Here is a 16,952-nt window from a genome sequence, read left to right as displayed (position 1 = left end):
GAGAATTCTAAAACAAAACAAAACAACAACAACAAAAAAAAACTGCTTCACTGATTACTCTAATATTCCTCTGGGTTTACTGTTTCTTTTGACCATTTGTGGATCACAACAAGCCGTGGAAGACTCTTAGTGAGATGGGAATACTAGACCTACCTCCTGAGAAACCTGTATGCAGGTCAAGAAGCAACAATTTGAACCAGACTTGGAACAATGGACTGGTTCAAAATTGGGAAAAGAGTACATCAAGGCTGTATATTGTCACCCTGCTTATTTAATTTATATGCAGAGTACATCATATGAAATGCTGTTCTGGATGAAGCAGAAGCTGAAATCAAGATTGCTGGGAGAAATATCAACAACTTCAGATAAGAAGATCATACCACTCTGATGGCAGACAGTGAAGAGGAACTAAAGAGTCTGTTGATGAAGGTGAAAGAGGAGGGCAAAAAGCTGGCTTCAAACTCAACATTCAAAAAATGAAGATCATGGCATTCAGTCCAATCACTTCATGCAAATAGATGGGGAGAAAATAGAAACAGTGACAGACTTTATTTTCCTGGTCTCCAAAAATCACTGCAGCTGGTGACTGCCGCCATTAAATTAAAAGATGCTTGCTCCTTGGAAGAAAAGCAGTGACAAACCTAGACAACTTATTAAAAAGCAGAGACTTTCTTTGCCAACAAAGGTCCATATAGTCAAAGTTACGGGTTTTCCAGTAGTCATGTGTGGATATGAGAGTTGGACCAGAAAGAAGGTTGAACACCGGAGAATTGTTTCTTTTGAACTGTGATGTTGGAGAAAACTCTTGAGAGTCCCTTGGACAGCATGGAGATCACACCTATCAGTCCTACAGGGAATCAACCCTGAATATTCATTGAAATGACTGATGGTTAAGCTGGAGCTCCAAAACACTGGCCACCTGACGGGAAGAACCAATTCATTGGAAAAGACCCTGGTGCCTGGAAAGGTTGAGGGCAGGAAGAGCAGAGAGAGAGGATGCGATGGTTGGATGGCATCATGGACTCAATGGACATGAGTTCGAGCAAACTCTGGGAGATAGTGAAGGAACATGGAGGCTACGCGTGCTGCAGTTTACGGGGTCGCAAAGAGTCAGACGTGACTTACTGACTGAACAACAGCATCTCGGCTCCTACACCTTGTCACAGGAAGTGGGCTGTGTGTCCAGGCTGTCTGCCTGAGGGCCCACTCGTCTCAGTACAGTGTGTTATTTCCTGACACACAGCCTTGAGGGATGCACATGGGCCTAAGGAGTCAGCATAAGCGTTCATCTTGGGTCTGCATGTAACCAGTCCTCTTTCCTCAGGTTCCTCCTATCCCCGTGTGAGTTTGTTTCTTCATTTCTTAAAGAGGAAACACAATTCTTATTCTTTCTGCCTCACAGTGGTATCTGGATCACCACTTTGTTCAAAGTATTTGAAAAGAAAGTTTCAATTGTAAGCTATTTTAAAACATGAAGTGCAAAATAAAAAAATGCAGTGCTTAATATTAGCTAAAATCCCTTTAAGCTTCATGTGTAACCATTCTAGTGAATTCTAGTCTTATGGAGGCCCTGCCTTCTGAAGACAGTTTTTCAGTCAACCAAAGTCTTGGCGAAAGAAAGGTGGTGCTTTTCGTGGGGAATACCCAAAGGTTAGAAGCCAGAAAGAGGTGAAATGGAGTTCCTGTTCTTTGCTTTTCAGAAGGTAGTTTATTCTCCTGGAACTGTAATTTCTCCAATGGTAAACAGAACTATAGTTAGGATATGGTCACATCATTGATTCAACAGCTATTTATGGAATTCCTACTACAGGTCCAATCCTGTGCCGGTAGGTACTGAGGACACATACTCTCTGCTCTCATGGAAACTGGTTTAACAGGGAATATCAAACAATTATAAGCAGTCACGGAAAAAGAAAAGTTATGTGTAAGTTGCATGGCAAGAAGTAGGTAGTTAGAAACCTGGAATTACTATTTGGCACAGCGCCAAGCAGTCCATTCTTTTGTTTCTTAGAGGTTTAAGAATTCTGAGGATCTCAGGAGGATGACATTGCTTTGAAATACTTGGAATCCACTCATTTATGCTATTTCAGGCCCTCCCAGGAAGGATGGCTGGTTTCCCACAGAAAATGATAAGTTGGCCCTGAACTATACCTCGTCCCCATCCCTCCACATACTCTTGAGTCCTGACACCTCACTCACGTTTTTGTTTCTCTCCTGACTGGGCTCTTCTGGAGCAAGCTCTCCAATAAGCAGTGGTTTAAGGTACAACCGCACAATGTCAGGGTCCGGATGCATGGCTCTGAAGACGTCCTGTGAATCAGAGAGAACTGTTAGAGGCTTAAAAATGACACGCTTACACACGGGTATCTCCCCTTTCTTACCTCATTCTGTCCTGACCTTTGGAATCAGCACAGACTATGTTATACAGCATTTACTTCTAACTCTATGTTGACACTTCAAGTTCGTTGATCAGAATTACCCTTGGAATTCCTCTATGAAAGCCTCACACTGGAGATCCACCCACTGAGTGCATGGCTTCCTAGGCAAGTCCTGGGTAGAAAGTTGATCCCCAAGCATTGGAAGAGGTTGTTATTTATTTTATTGAGCCCAGAAGTAGTAGTTGGCTTTGAGATTATGGGCCATGGTGAATCTTTAGCGTCAAACCTCAAGCTTGGTGTGGAAGTTGCCCACATTATTCGGAGCATGCAGCAAGCAAGACTCCAAATCACATCTATCAGAGTTTCCCTTTTAGTTCTTGGTCAAGGACCAGGGGACAGATGCTCTTGAATTAAGTTATTTCCAAGGAAAGACAAGTTAAAGTTGTTGATGATAACAAATGTCAAAGAGAGCATGGGAGCAAAGCCCTCGAACCCTTAGTTGTCTAAAGTGGGACTTTCTTGGTTAAGTTTATCACTGAAGAAGCCTTAGCACTCTTTCTAAAAGAAAAAACCATAGCATTCTCTGTAGGGGTTTGAGTCAGGCACAAAATAGAGCTGACCGACTATATTTTTCCAACTCCATTCCCATGTTAAGTAGTAACTCCAAGTGGCTATGAGAAGCAGTGTTGGTTCCCATGTCTTGCTTAAGTTTGGAAATAAGAGATAGGCTTTTTTTTTTTTTTTTACTCCAGGGATTTAAACTGCTTTGGGGGGAAGGAGGCTTCTCCAAGAGTAAGATACTGGACTTCTTGCTATTATGGCTAAGAATAGGAATGATTAATATGAAGAAAAATAACCAAGGTTTTAATTTGAATATGTGGAGTCCACGCACAATACCCTGGAGTGGTGGTGCTGCATAGTGCTGCTTAAGAAACTGTATCCCCGAACAGCCTCCCCACACCTGAGTTCTATACCTGCTGTGTAATTGTGGACAAGTCTCTTGACCAGTCCTTGTTCCTGTTTTCTCTTCCCTAACATGGGAGTGACAGTAATAGCTACTCAATTTATAAAGTTACAAAAATTAAGTGAATTGATTAGAATCTGAGTGGCTTATAGTAAATTCTCAGACATATTAGTTCTCTTTCCTATACCTCTGGGCTTCCTTGGTGGCTCAGATGGTAAAGAATCTGCCTGCAATGTGGGAGACCCCGGTTTGATCCCTGGGTTGGGAAGATCCCCTGGAGAAGGGAAAGGCAACCCACTCCAGTATTCTTGCCTGCAGAATCCCACGGACAGAGGAGCCTGGCGGGCGACAGTCCACGGCACTGCACAGAGTCGCACACGACTGAGAGACTGAGACACACTGGGATAACAGCTACCTGCTTCCTTCTCTTCAGTGAAGTACAGCAGCTCAGAGAGTTTCTTTCCATGCTCCACTCAGAGTGAGCTCTGAATTGTTTCAGTGAATACGATGAACCCCCTAGCTGCAAAATCTAATGCAACTTTAGATACATCTAGAACTACATGCAAGCCTACATAAAGCATTTCATATAGGCTTGTATGTATAGATATATATAAAATGAATGAACTTATTCAGAAGGGTGCAATATCTCTCTTTAGACTCACTTTTCTAGATTCAGTGATGTAAGAAGGGATTTGCATCTGCTAGAACCAGTCCAGGCTGTCCTGTTTATTCTGCCTTTGTACACTTTCTCTGACCCCCTTGGAAAATGTTGCTTTCAAAGATGTGTTTTCATTGTCACATTCAATGACTCTAAAGTTAGGTTACCTAACCAGGATGAGAGTCATTTGGTGATTAACAATGTGACTAAAACATTTCAGGGTGGCCATACTGAAAAATCATGTTCTGCCTGTTGTTAAGGAACAGATGAGGATGAGAAACACTTTGAGGCAAGATCAGAGTGTAGAGGAGGGCTGAGGCCCTGGATTTACGTCTTACTCTGAGCAGTCATCCAGAGCCCTGGAACAGCATGCTGACGCTAATATTCCTCTGGGTTCACTGTTTCTTCTGATCTTCAGCAAGATTCACACGTCAATACTGTGACAACAGAGCCTGCGACCTACAGATTTTTCCAGAATAGTAAGAACGGCCCTGCTGTGTGGAACTCTTTTCATTGTATTAATGGGTAGTACAAAAGTGGCTTAGGTGGTCTTAGAATATTGTTTGAAGGAATTCCCTATTGGAGTCTAGATTCAGAGTAAGTTGTGAAATCTCCTTCTCAAAAGACTTTCAAATATTGTTTTTCGTTTTTTTTAATTAACATTATTTGGCGAGTATGCTCCTCCTGAAGAAAGTCCAGGGGTAAATGAAGGGGAGAGGGAGTGACACCTGTTTTTTTAGTGTATCCTGCGTACAAGGTGCTCTATGGGCCAACTCATCATCATCAACTTAGTTCTGTGAGGTTCCATCATCTTTGTTGTACATATAAAGACTCCAAATCTCAGGACATTGCCACAGTTAGTGGGAGAGCCAGGATCTGAACTCAAGGCTATGTGGTTTAAAGCCAGGAAGCCATAAGGTCCATTCCAGCCTTAACATGTGCAGTTCTTTTCCTGAAAGAAGGGTGATACGAGATTGTTTGGGGAGGATGTTAAGATCAGTGTATGCATGCTGGGCAGTGAGTAAAGGTGTTTCCCCGCCTTAGGTTTTGATCACGTGCATCACTTTGTGGCTCCAACCTACTTCTCCAGGTTTACCTCGCACCATACCGTTCATGCTGCATCCTGTCCAGTGGAACTCTCCCTATTCGATAAACGTCCCATGACCCTGTATGGTTCTGAAGCTTTGTGATACATACTGCTCCCTTTGCCTGGACTGCTTTCCTCCATTTTTTCCTACTTAAAAGTTCCTTCTCATTCTTCAACATCCAGATGAAATATGCCTTCTTAACACAGTCAGGAAAGTTATTCATGATCTCTTCTGGGCTCCCGTGACACTTTGTCCCTAGCGCTTTGCAAATGACGCTGCAGTGAACCTGTGTGTTCACAGAGGCCTTTTCCAGTGGCTCTTGACTGCTTTGAAGACTGGGACCGTGAGCTGTTGATTAAATTATTCCTGATGTTTTCTGCTGTGCCTGGAATGGGACATGTGATCAAGAGAGGTCTGATGAACAAGGGAAAGGGGGAATGAATACAGCAGTGTATGATTTCTCTAACAAGGAGAAAGTTGACAAGTATTGAGTTCAAAGGATATGGGTCTTAAGCACTGCCGTCTCTTCCCCACCCTCAGCATCTCTATTTTCTGACCTTTTAACTCCTTTATCATCTCTCATTTTTGTCTGTTATCTTTTGATTCACTTCTCAACCATCATCTCTATTTCCTAACCTATTCATAAATTTACACTGTAGCTCCTCTTAAGACTGATTATTTCCCAAACAGTATCAACACAGAGGAAAGATGTGATTATCTGCTTTCACAGTGACTTTGGAAATCCTGCTGATTTTTTGCTGTTATTTAATGGGGGATGGGAAGAGCAGTATGATCCCTAGTGGGAGAGACAAGTATGTAAAGTGAGAAGGCCTGGGAAGGATCATGTCCTTACAGCTTAACTACTGTATACAGGCTGTGCCCGCATCAAGGCACTTGGCCTAGAGGGCATGTGTGCGTTGAAATCCAGGAGACACTCCATTTGCCAAATCTTGTTCTGCAATCAACCGAAGTGTGTGCCTATTAAAGTCGCACCACAGCACAGTGTCGGGAGCAGTGAGGTGTGTGGTTTGTGCTGGAACACCGCTTAGTCTCTGAAGACTCCGTTTGCTCTCGATGCTCCATGAGCTCATTTATTCCTTCACGCATTTACTCAGTCATTACAAAACCTCCTGAAGACTCAGCTCAGCAGCAAAGAGCTTAAGCTTTGGAATCAGATGCCATTAAATGATGATATTTTTATATTATTATTACTTGATTCATTGAAAGTGGGTTGAAATTTTCCCAAATTCAGAAAAAAATCCCACCCATGGTGAATATATGTATATAGTCACAAAGTCAATGTAACTAGAACATGGATTTTGATATGCTTATCTCAAAAAGCTCACCAGGGGACTTCCCTGTCAGTCTGGTGGTTAAGACTCCATGCTTCCAATGGAGGGTGTGTGTTCCATCCCTGTTGGGCAAATAAGGTCCCATACACCTTGCAGCACAGCCAAAAAAACAAAAACAAACAAACAAAAAAACCCAGAACATTCAATACCCGACCGTGGACACCCATTCCTACATCTTTGGGTAGTTCCTCTTCTGGTTCCTTCTCATTTCTCCCCTGATTCAAGGCAAATGCTAAATCAAGGTCCCTCGTATTTCTGGGAGATCACGAGTTTTGAGTAGGCTGATTTATGGGGAGAATATAGTCTTTGCCTTTGTTCTGGAAAAAAGCCACTGTGGAGTGGAGAATGTTTATGTGAAGTCACCAAGATTCCCCTCCACCCACAGGGATAAACAGAGGGTTGTTTTTTTTTTTTTTTTGCCATAACTCACTCTGTTGTTGGAGAACTTTTATTATTTGAGATTTTTTCCTATGATATACTTAACTGAGCTCCAGGCCAGACTCTCTCTCTAGCTCCACTGTCCCCACCAAACCTGTTCATCTTTCTGGTTTCATTACCTTGTAATAGCAATTGCTCTCCACCTACCTACATAAGTCATCCATCAGACAGTTTAGATGCCTTACTCCTGCTTACTTTCCCAGCCACTTATCCCCTATTATAAATTATGTCTTCTGGTTATCCACCCCCTCTTCCTCATTTTGGTTTTCAGTGCCTTATTCAGGACTCCAGTATGTTCCCTGGACTCCTTCCTTCATTTTGACTCTTTTTTTAAAAAAAAATTATTTCACATGGGACTTTAGCCTATTAACAAAGTTGTGATAGCTTCAGGCAGACAGCAAAGGGGCTCAGCCATACGGATACCTGTATCCATTCTGCCTTGACTAACTCTTCTTGATCCTCAACCTTTACTTAACCACCAGGCTGGCGTTTGAAAAAGAGTCCCTCTTCATGGCCATTGTCACCCATTAGCACTTTAACTGCACTTGTCTCTTTACTCTTCTACCTGTTTTTCAACTTGAACTATCATTCAAATGAGAATCAAATTAAAATTTAATTTTAAAGTAAAAAAAAATGTTGACAGCCCACAAAAGATACAGTTATTACTGAAGACAACTTTCCTTTTACAAACAGCTAGAATCCTGGTTGGTTTCCTTGTAGGACTGGATGTAGTGGAGGATGCTGGGCTAGAGAAGTGTCATTTCCTGCAGTGGGAGGAGAGGAAGACCTACAGTGATGGTAAAACCCAGAGTCCTTCGCTCAGAACTCAAGACCCTTTCTCCGCCTCCTCCTCCTCTTGTCCCTCTCTTTGCCTCCCACACCCTTCTTCCTCTCCTCCTCCTCCTCCTCCTCAAGCCACCATACTGACCAGGACTGTGCTCAGCCAAGGATGTGGCCAGGCCGGGACACCTACTCTGCTGGTGCTCACTCGTGATGGAACCTGCTCTGTGTGCCACCTCTGGACACATCCTCCCTTGCCCTGCCCCAGCCTTGCCTCTGCTGATTCCACAGGACTGACTCTTTGGGACTTGCACGCAGCTCTATCCTCTTCCACCTTGCAGTCTTCTGAGCAGTTGAAATAAATTTTGCTATATTTCCACTAGGCTTTTGTCATCTTTTTCCTGTCACATTGGATTTTTACTCTGATGAAGAGTTTGAGTTTCTCAGTGTCCCTCTGAGAGCTTGATGTTCAGACACAAGGAGGTGGCTGACTGTGCACATTGGGTAATAACCCTGACTTCTTTGTTCTGAACACGCTGCTCTTGTGCACACCTCACAAGATTGTGTTTACTTCTTTTGTGGAGCCCAGAAATACCGTTGACTTACTTATATAAAACCTGGGGCTTCCCAGGTGGCACTAGTGGTAAAGAACCCTCCTGCCAATGCAGGAGACATAGGAGATGAAAGTTCGATCCCTGGGTAGGGAAGATCCCCTGGAGGAGGACAACCCACTCCAGTATTCTTGCCTGGAGAATCACCAAGGATAATGAGTCTAGTGGGCTATAGTCCACAGGGTTGCCCAGAGTCAGAGATGAGTGAAGCAACTCAGTGCAACTTAGCATGCAGCATGCTTCTTATGGACGTATTGTAATCTATATAATTAACTCTTCCTGTTGGGTTTGTCTCTGGCTTTCCCTAGGTAAGCTTTTCTAGGTGAGATCTGAGCCTCAACTTTACTTATTAGCATTGTGCATTAGTTTTAAATCATATAATTTGAAAAAATCAGATAAATAATATGTGCAATAACAGGAATTGATGTGCCTGTGTTTTGTATAACAGACTTATTTTTCTTAGTAAAATTCCTTGTACAAAATGACAACTTTTCTCAGAATAGCTAAGGAGTAATAAACACCATTTTTTGAGTGTTTAATCTGTGCTGGGTATAAGAAGAAAACCTTTATTTTATCTCCGCTGACTTTGACAACCACACTAAGACAGAAGTATCATTATCCCATTCTCTAGATAAAGGAGCTGAGGCTCCAAGAGCTTCAGCAAGCTCCTCAGGACATTGCTAGCAAGTGGTGGAGCCCAGGTGCAAACCACACCTGTTTCATTCGCAAATTTATACTCTTGATCATTAGACTGGACACCTAAAACTGTTTTAGAACGACCACTTGAATGAGTGAATGAATGAGTGACCCTATGGAACAAGCTACCTTGGTATCATTGTGTACTTTTCACGAGGAGGATGGAGGCTTGGGGAAGAGTTTCTATGTAAATAAGGAAAGATGCCCCCTCTGGGCAGGTGCAGCTATGACCAGGGCTTGCGCACAACAATCATATGTCGGTGCACATTTGCCTTTCAGGTCACAGCCTGCACACACTTTTTAGGCTGTAGAGAGAGAACATTTGACCTCAGGTTCTCTGACTTCATGCTCTTCCCTCCTTCCCTAGAGAACATGCCGCTTCTCCACCAAGTACGCCTCTGTTCCCAGTTGGCAACAATCAGGATTTCTAAGCAGGTGGTAAACAGGAAATGTGAATCACATCTCTGAGGCTATGGATGCTGTGATATGAATAATAATAGGTATGATTTAATGAAAAGTGTGTCTGGCATTATGCTAAACATTTTACAAGCTTTAGTCTCATTTACTAATTAGATGGGTAAGGTGATGGACAGGGAGGCCTGGCGTGCTGTGATTCATGGGGTCGCAAAGATCGGATACGACTGAGCGACTGAACTGAACTGAACTGAAGGTCGTTCCCATTATGCAGATGATGAAGCTGAGTTCCAGAGCATTTCAGGGACTTTCCCAGGCTTATATAACCAGTATACCGCACCACAGATTCCATGTACTCTGACTGGCTGTGGAATACCGTGGTTGTCAGAATGCTCCTGGCACATTTCCATTCTTCTCTAGCTATCATCCCCTGGAGACTTTTCTCTGAACATTCTGGATCTGCCTCCTAAAGGTCTAGGGTACATGACTGACCATGCTCAGGGTGTTCATCTTCAAGACACAAATCCTAATTTTCCCATAAGGTTCTGATCGTTTCTGTTTTATTAATCAATTCTTCCTTGTTGACTAGAATTGGATGCAGAATCATGGTCTTTCTCTATCTTCTGAGAGAAAATCTTACCAGCAAATTACAAATTCATCAGCTGAGCTGCTTGCTGCAAACTACATCTACCAGTTATATTAAAGGTGGTTGAAGGTACATATTTTTCTAACACATTCTCTGAGCTGATTCTGTGACTTGTGTTAGAAAAGCATCGTCCATATTTTCTTTGTGTTGTGGAGATGAGATCTTTGGTATTTTTTCCCCTCTTCTTTGCCAATTCATTTTTTTAATTGAATAGAATTTCCTTACAGAATTTTGTGGTTTTCTAGACATCTTGGAATGTGAAGTCAAGTGGGCCTTAGAAAGCATCACTACGAACAAAGCTAGTGGAGGTGATGGAATTCCAGTTGAGCTATTTCAAATCCTGAAAGATGATGCTGTGAAAGTGCTGCACTCAATATGCCAGCAAATTTGGAAAACTCAGCAGTGGCCACAGGGCTGGAAAAGGTCAGTCTTCATGCCAATCCCAAAGAAAGGCAATGCCAAAGAATACTCAAATTACTGCACAATTGCACTCATCTCACAGGCTAGTAAAGTTATGCTCAAAATTCTCCACGCCAGGCTTCAGCAATGCGTGAACCGTGAACTTCCAGATGTTCAAGCTGGTTTTAGAAAAGGCAGAGGCACAAGAGATCAAATTGCCAACATCCGCTGGATCATCAAAAAAGCAAGAGAGTTCCAGAAAAACATCTATTTCTGCTTCATTGACTATGCCAAAGCCTTTGACTGTGTGGATCACAATAAACTGGAAAATTCTGAAAGAGATGGGAACACCAGAGCACCTGACCTGCCTCTTGAGAAACCTATATGCAGGTCAGGAAGCAACAGTTAGAACTGGCCATGGAACAACAGACTGGTTCCAAATAGGAAAAGGAATACGTCAAGGTTGTATATTGTCACCTGCTTATTTAACTTATATGCAGAGTACATCATGAGGAACGCTGGGCTGGAAGAAGCACAAGCTGGGATCAAGATTGCCGGGAGAAATATCAGTAACCTCAGATACGCAGATGACACCACCCTAATGGCAGAAAGTGAAGAGGAACTACAAAGCCTCTTGATGAAAGTGAAAGAGGAGAGTGAAAAAGTTGGCTTAAAGCTCAACAGTAAGAAAACTAAGATCATGGCATCCAGTCCCATCACTTCATGGGAAATAGATGGGGAAACAGTGGAAACAGTGTCAGACTTTATTTTTGGGAGCTCCAAGATCACTGCAGATGCTGATTGCAGCCATGAAATAAAAGACACTTGCTCTTTGGAAGGAAAGTTATGACCAACCTAGATAGCATATTAAAAAGCAAAGTCATTACTTTGCCAACAAAGGTCCATCTAGTCAAGGCTATGGTTTTTCCAGTGGTCGTGTATGGATGTGAGAGTTGGACTGTGAAGAAAGCTGATCCCCGAAGAATTGATACTTCTGAAATGTGGTGTTGGAGAAGATTCTTGAGAGTCCCTTGGACTACAAGGAGATCCAACCAGTCCTTTCTAAGGGAGATCAGTCCTGAGTGTTCATTGGAAGGACTGATGCTAAAGCTGAAACTCCAATACTTTGACCACCTCATGCAAAGAGTTGACTCACTGGAAAAGACTCTGATGCTGGGAGGGATTGGGGGCAGGAGGAGAAGGGGACGGCAGAGAATGAGATGGCTGAATGGCATCACCGACTCTGTGGACATGAGTTTGATTGAACTCCAGGAGTTGGTGATGGACAGGGAGGCCTGGCGTGGTGTGATTCATGGGGTTGCAAAGAGTCGGACGTGACTAAGCGACTGAACTATAGAACTACGGTATCTTAGGGCTTCCCAGGTGGTGCTAATGGTAAAGAACACTCCTGCCATTGCTGGAGAGGTAAGAGATACAGTTTTGATACGTGGGTCAGGAAGATGCCCTGGAAAAGGGCATGGCAACCCACTCCAGTATTCATGCCTGGAGAACCCCAAGGACAGAGGGGCCTGGCGGGATGTGGTCCAAAGGGTTGAATGTGGCTAAAGCAACTTAACATACATGATGCATGGTATTTTAGGCATCCATTGAAAGCCAAACTTTTCAGCTATTTTGTTGGAGGAGGGTTATGAGGAAAAACAGTGAAGGTAAGTGGTTAAGACTGAAAGTTAAGAAAGATAAGTGTTTTGAATCTGAGATCTGCTGGCTGGGTGAACTTGGGTCAGTCACTTGACCACTCTGATTTCAATTACTTCTTCCATAAAAGTGGGTTGTATTACCTGTATCACACTGAATGAACTACACAACAAAAAAGAACTCTACAGAATCTAAAAGCCTGTGTCACTGTACGCTTTCAACATTGTTCAACATGTTGATGCTTGCCAGATGAACTGCTGTCTATTTCACGCACTCCAGCTGTAGGAGTCTGAGAAATTTCTACTTGAGGGAAGACGTTTTTTCCAGATTTTACTCACCTATTTGTAATTTTCTTCTTATAAGACAATGACTCCATTTCAAAAAAAAAAAAAACAAATAAAACAAAAAACATAATGCCAAGAACAAAACCCAAAACCTGAAATTCACATAGTATCTACTGTCAGTATCTGAGCCCACTGCAAATCTAGTGTGAGTAATAGCTAGACCTTGAGGCTTAATTAGCTTTCAACATTTTGCTGGATAGGAATCCTGAAAAATTGGTTTGCGAGGAGATGAGTGATCATGGAGCTTAAACACGTACCCGAAATGCTTTTGGAAAGACAGCCAAGGTCCCAGCCACCCAGAAGCTGGAAGAGAGAGAGAGAGGCAGACTTTGAGTTCCTTACCGTGGCGTCTTCCCCAGCGTAGTGGTTGAGGACCTGGCGCCCACCAGGATGCCTGTCCGCCCAGCCAGTAACATCGTATACCTTGCGATTGATCACCAGCCACTGGTCAGTCTCCTGATTGTGTCTCTGGACCTCCTGCCAGATGTATGTATGGAGGCTTTTTCTGGGCAAGTCGCACTTCGCATTTGCCTCCTGCCTTGCAGAGAGCTTGGCTTTCCCATTTGCTATTGGTTTCTCCTTTGCCTGATGCTTCTCACCTAGGTACAACTGGTTCTCGTCTACAAGGCTCCCATTGCCCTCAGGCTTTTCTTCAAACGTCATTGTCTTTGTGCTTTTAGAATTTCTGGCTTGGCACCTGGAATTTCTAATTCTCACCTGATTGAACTACAGAATGACCTTTTATTCCATGAAGTAAGATGCCTACACAGAAAACTTTTTAGCCTACTTGACTCTTGGCAAACCTGATAGTGAGCTCCTTCCCAGCCTCTCACTCCTCTGTCCTGAGTCCTTTTTTGTCCTGATGAAGACTGCACTACCTTTCCCCGCACCCCAGAACGTTAGTCTACCTTTCTCTCTGCTCTCTCTCTGCTGGCTGATCGTTTAGCAGCATTCTTACTCATCATTAAGTGTCCTTTAGTCAATATCTGGAGCCAATCACAGCCCAGAGGATGGTGTGGCCTGAGCCCTGGGCGGAGGGGCTGGGCTCCTTCTCTGCTGACTGCCTGCACTGGCATCATGATGGGTCAGGCTCATTAGCTCTCCCCTGTTGAAAAATTGTTTTAATTCAGCATGTAAGCAGAAGCTTGCAAAACCTCTACGAGGATATGAACACCTCCTGGAACTGGGAAATGTTCTTTCTTTGTTGTTGTTAAGATTGGAAATTTTCCTTTTATTCCGCTTTTCTCAGATTACAATAAAAATTTTTATTGTTTTAACTGATGGATAGTTGTTTTACAGAATTTTGTGGCTTTCTGTCATACATCAATAAGTATCAGCCACAGGTACGATCATATCCTGTGTATCTCCCTCCCCATCCCACCCTTCTAGATTGTCAGAGAACCCCTGTTTGAGTTCCCTTAGTCACACAGCAAATTGTTCTTTTGACAGCTGTTATTTCTTCCTAAGGATTTTACATTTCTGAAAAAAGCATTTTTGACTTTAAAATGTTTTAACACCCTATTGAGGTTACCTTGGTTTATAACACTATACATATTTCAGGTGTGGAAAATTATATTTCATCTTCTGAAACACTACAGCATGCTCACCACCAAAAGTTTTATTTTCCATCAGTCACCATACAGTTGACCTTTACCCATTTTACCATCCTCCCAACACGTCCACTTGAGTAGCCACTGCAATGTTGTGTATGTTTGTTTTTAACATTTCATGTTTGTATTCCAGAAAGGAGTGAAATCGTATGGCAGCTGTCTTTCTCTGCTTGATTTTTTTCACTTAGTATAATATTCTCAAGAAAGTGAAGTTGCTCAGTTGTGTACAAGTCTTTGCAACCCCATGGACTGTTGCCCACCCGGGTCCTCTGTCCATGGAATTTTCCAGGCAAGAATACTGGAGTGGGTTGCCGTCTCCTTCTCCAGGGGATCTTCCCAATCCAGGGATTGAACCTGGGTCTCCCCCGCATTGCTGGCAGATGCTTTGCCATCTGAGCCACCAGGGAAGCCCACATTCTCAAGGGCCATCCCTATTTTCAAAAGTGAAGATTTCATCTTTCAATCATTTCAATTATCTTTTAGTGATTTCTGATAATTTTTGTCTGTTTTGTTTTCTTTGCTTTATTCTTCAGTTGGCACTCTGCTTTGGTTTTGTTTTATTTATTTATTTATTTTTAGCTTTTTAAAATTGTTTGATTTCCGTTTTGGTTTCTTCAGTTTGTCTGGTGGTTCTCTTGTGTTGTGTTTTTCATTCTGTTTTCACTTCTTTTGTGTGTTTCTATTACTTTGTTCTTGTTTCTATTTACAGTTTGGGGTTTTGTCTTTTCTTTCTTTTTTCCTTTTCTTTAATCTTCATTGGGGTTTTGATTTGCGTCTCCCCGAAGACTAACAATGTTGACCATATTTTCATGTATCTGTTGGCCATCTGCATATCTTCTTTGGAAAAATGTCTATTCATTTCTTCTGCCCATATTTTAACTGGGTTGTTTGTTTTTTGGAAGTTGAGTTGTATGAGTTGTTTATGTTGTTTGGATCCCTTTTTACTCATATCATTTGCAAATATTTTCTTTCATTCAGTAGGTTTTTTTTTTTTTTTTGTTCTATTGGTGGTTTCCTTTGCTGTGGAAAGCTTTAAAGTAGGTCCCATGGGTTTATTTTTGTTTATTTATTTATTTTTTGCTGAGCTTGGTCTTCACTGCTGAGCATGGGCTTTCTCTAGTTGCAGTGAACAAGGGGTGCTCTCTGTTGAAGGGGCTTCTCTTGCTCTGCAGTATGGACTCTAGGCTCACTGCTGAGCAGCTGTCTTTTGGGCCTCGAGTGTGGGCTCAGCACTCGTGGTGCAGTTGTGACTTAGTTATTCCATGGCACATGGGGTCTTCCTGGACAAGGGGTTGCATTTGCGTCCCCTGCAGTGGCAGGCTAACCCTTAACTGCTAGACCACCAGGGAAGTCTCCTATGTGTTTCAGTTCAGTTCAGTTCAGTTCAGTCTCTCAGTCATGTCCGACTCTCCGTGACCCCATGAACCATAGCACGCCAGGCCTCCCTGTCCATCACCAACTCCCGGAGTTCACTCAAACTCATGTCCACAGAGTCGCTGATGCCATCCAACCATCTCATTCTCTGTCGTCCCCTTCTCCTCCTGCCCCCAACCTTTCCCAGCATCAGAGTCTTTTCCAGTGAGTCAACTCATCTCATGAGGTGGCCAAAGTATTGGAGTTTCAGCTTTAGCATCAGTCCTTCCAATGTACACCCAGGATTGATCTCCTTTAGAATGGACTGGTTGGATCTCCTTGCAGTCCAAGGGACTCTCAAGAGTCTTCTCCAGTGCCACAGTTCAAAAACATCAATTCTTCAGCGATCAGCTTTCTTCACAGTCCAAATCTCACTTTCATACATGACCATGGGAAAAACCATAGCCTTGACTAGACGGACCTTTGTTGGCAAAGTAATGTCTCTGCTTTTTAATATACTATCAAGGTTGGTCATAACTTTTCTTCCAAGGAGTAAGCGTCTTTTAATTTCATGGCTGCAATCAGCATCTGCAGTGATTTTGGAACCCAAAAAAACAAAGTCTGACACTGTTTCCACTGTTTTTCCATCTATTTCCCATGAAGTGATGGGACCAGATGCCATGATCTTTGTTTTCTGAATGTTGAGCTTCAAGCCAACCTATGTGTCTAGTTTTGCTTTTATTTCTTTTATGTTGTTCAGTCACTCAGTCATGTCCAACTCTTTATGACCCCATGGACTGCACCATGCCAGGCTTCCCTGTCCTTTGATGTCTCGCAGAGCTTGCTCAAACTCATACGTGAGTACATGTATGTTCACCCAAGTTCATGCCCAAGTTCAAGAAGAATGAAAGTGGAGAAGCCAATTAAGAAGCTCTTGTAGTACTCCAAGGGAGAGGTGATGATGGACTGCACACGAAGAGTGGCAGTAAAAGTGGAGAAATTGTGCAAATGAACTTATTAAGATTCTTCTCTGATATATTGCTTTTTTAACAAGGAAAAAAGTTGAATTTTTAAAAGCCAGGTCTTTAGTCCATGTAGCTATTTCCCCATACTCCAACAATACCCAATGATTAATCCCATCAGAACCCTCATTAGGTTGAATCATATATAATTGCTGTTTTTTAAACATCAAGCCAAATATAATTAGTGTCTTATGGCTCAGGGTAAGAAATACAATTCTTCTGAACGTGCTCACGTTGAGTGTCTATTTTGTGCCGGCCTTGTGCTGGTTCCTACAACATTGTATGTGTTCATTTTAATCATCTGAGTTTCACCCAGGGACACTTACTAAGGACCACGTCCTTTATATCTGCATTCTAACCACCTAGAGAGTGACTGGCAAATTTTAATAGAAAGAGCCCTATTTGCACAGAAGAAGCAAGGTTGGGGTCCTTGGCAAAGCTAGAAATAAAAGAATCCACAAAGATAGTGGTTTGGGGATGGATTTTTTTGGTTCAAAATGATAATGTCCTCATGGTTGGTAAATGACTGAAGAGATAAAGGAT

General features: G+C 42.6%; 1 protein-coding gene across 2 annotated transcripts in view; it reads right to left on the bottom strand.

Annotated features, from left to right (window-relative positions):
- Positions 1 to 13,359, bottom strand: part of LOC129554846 (fatty acid desaturase 2-like protein FADS2B) — a 47,812-nt gene extending 34,453 nt beyond the window's left edge. For both annotated transcript variants that reach the window (XM_055424130.2, XM_055424131.2), the window contains exons 1-2: positions 12,767 to 13,359; positions 2,200 to 2,310 (exon numbers count right to left, since the gene is read on the bottom strand). In XM_055424130.2, coding sequence (XP_055280105.2) covers positions 2,200 to 2,310; positions 12,767 to 13,087 — 432 coding nt within the window. In that variant the 5' untranslated portion in view covers positions 13,088 to 13,359. The remainder of the gene's footprint in view (positions 1 to 2,199; positions 2,311 to 12,766) is intronic.
- Positions 13,360 to 16,952: the final 3,593 nt, after the last annotated feature.

Source organism: Moschus berezovskii, chromosome 14, assembly GCF_049115385.1.
Source record: "Moschus berezovskii isolate FMDL1 chromosome 14, NW_MosBer_1.0, whole genome shotgun sequence".
In the NCBI taxonomy this organism is placed as follows: domain Eukaryota; kingdom Metazoa; phylum Chordata; class Mammalia; order Artiodactyla; family Moschidae; genus Moschus; species Moschus berezovskii.
The sequence above is the reverse complement of the archived record's forward strand: the minus strand, read 5'-3'. Positions and strand labels throughout refer to the sequence as shown.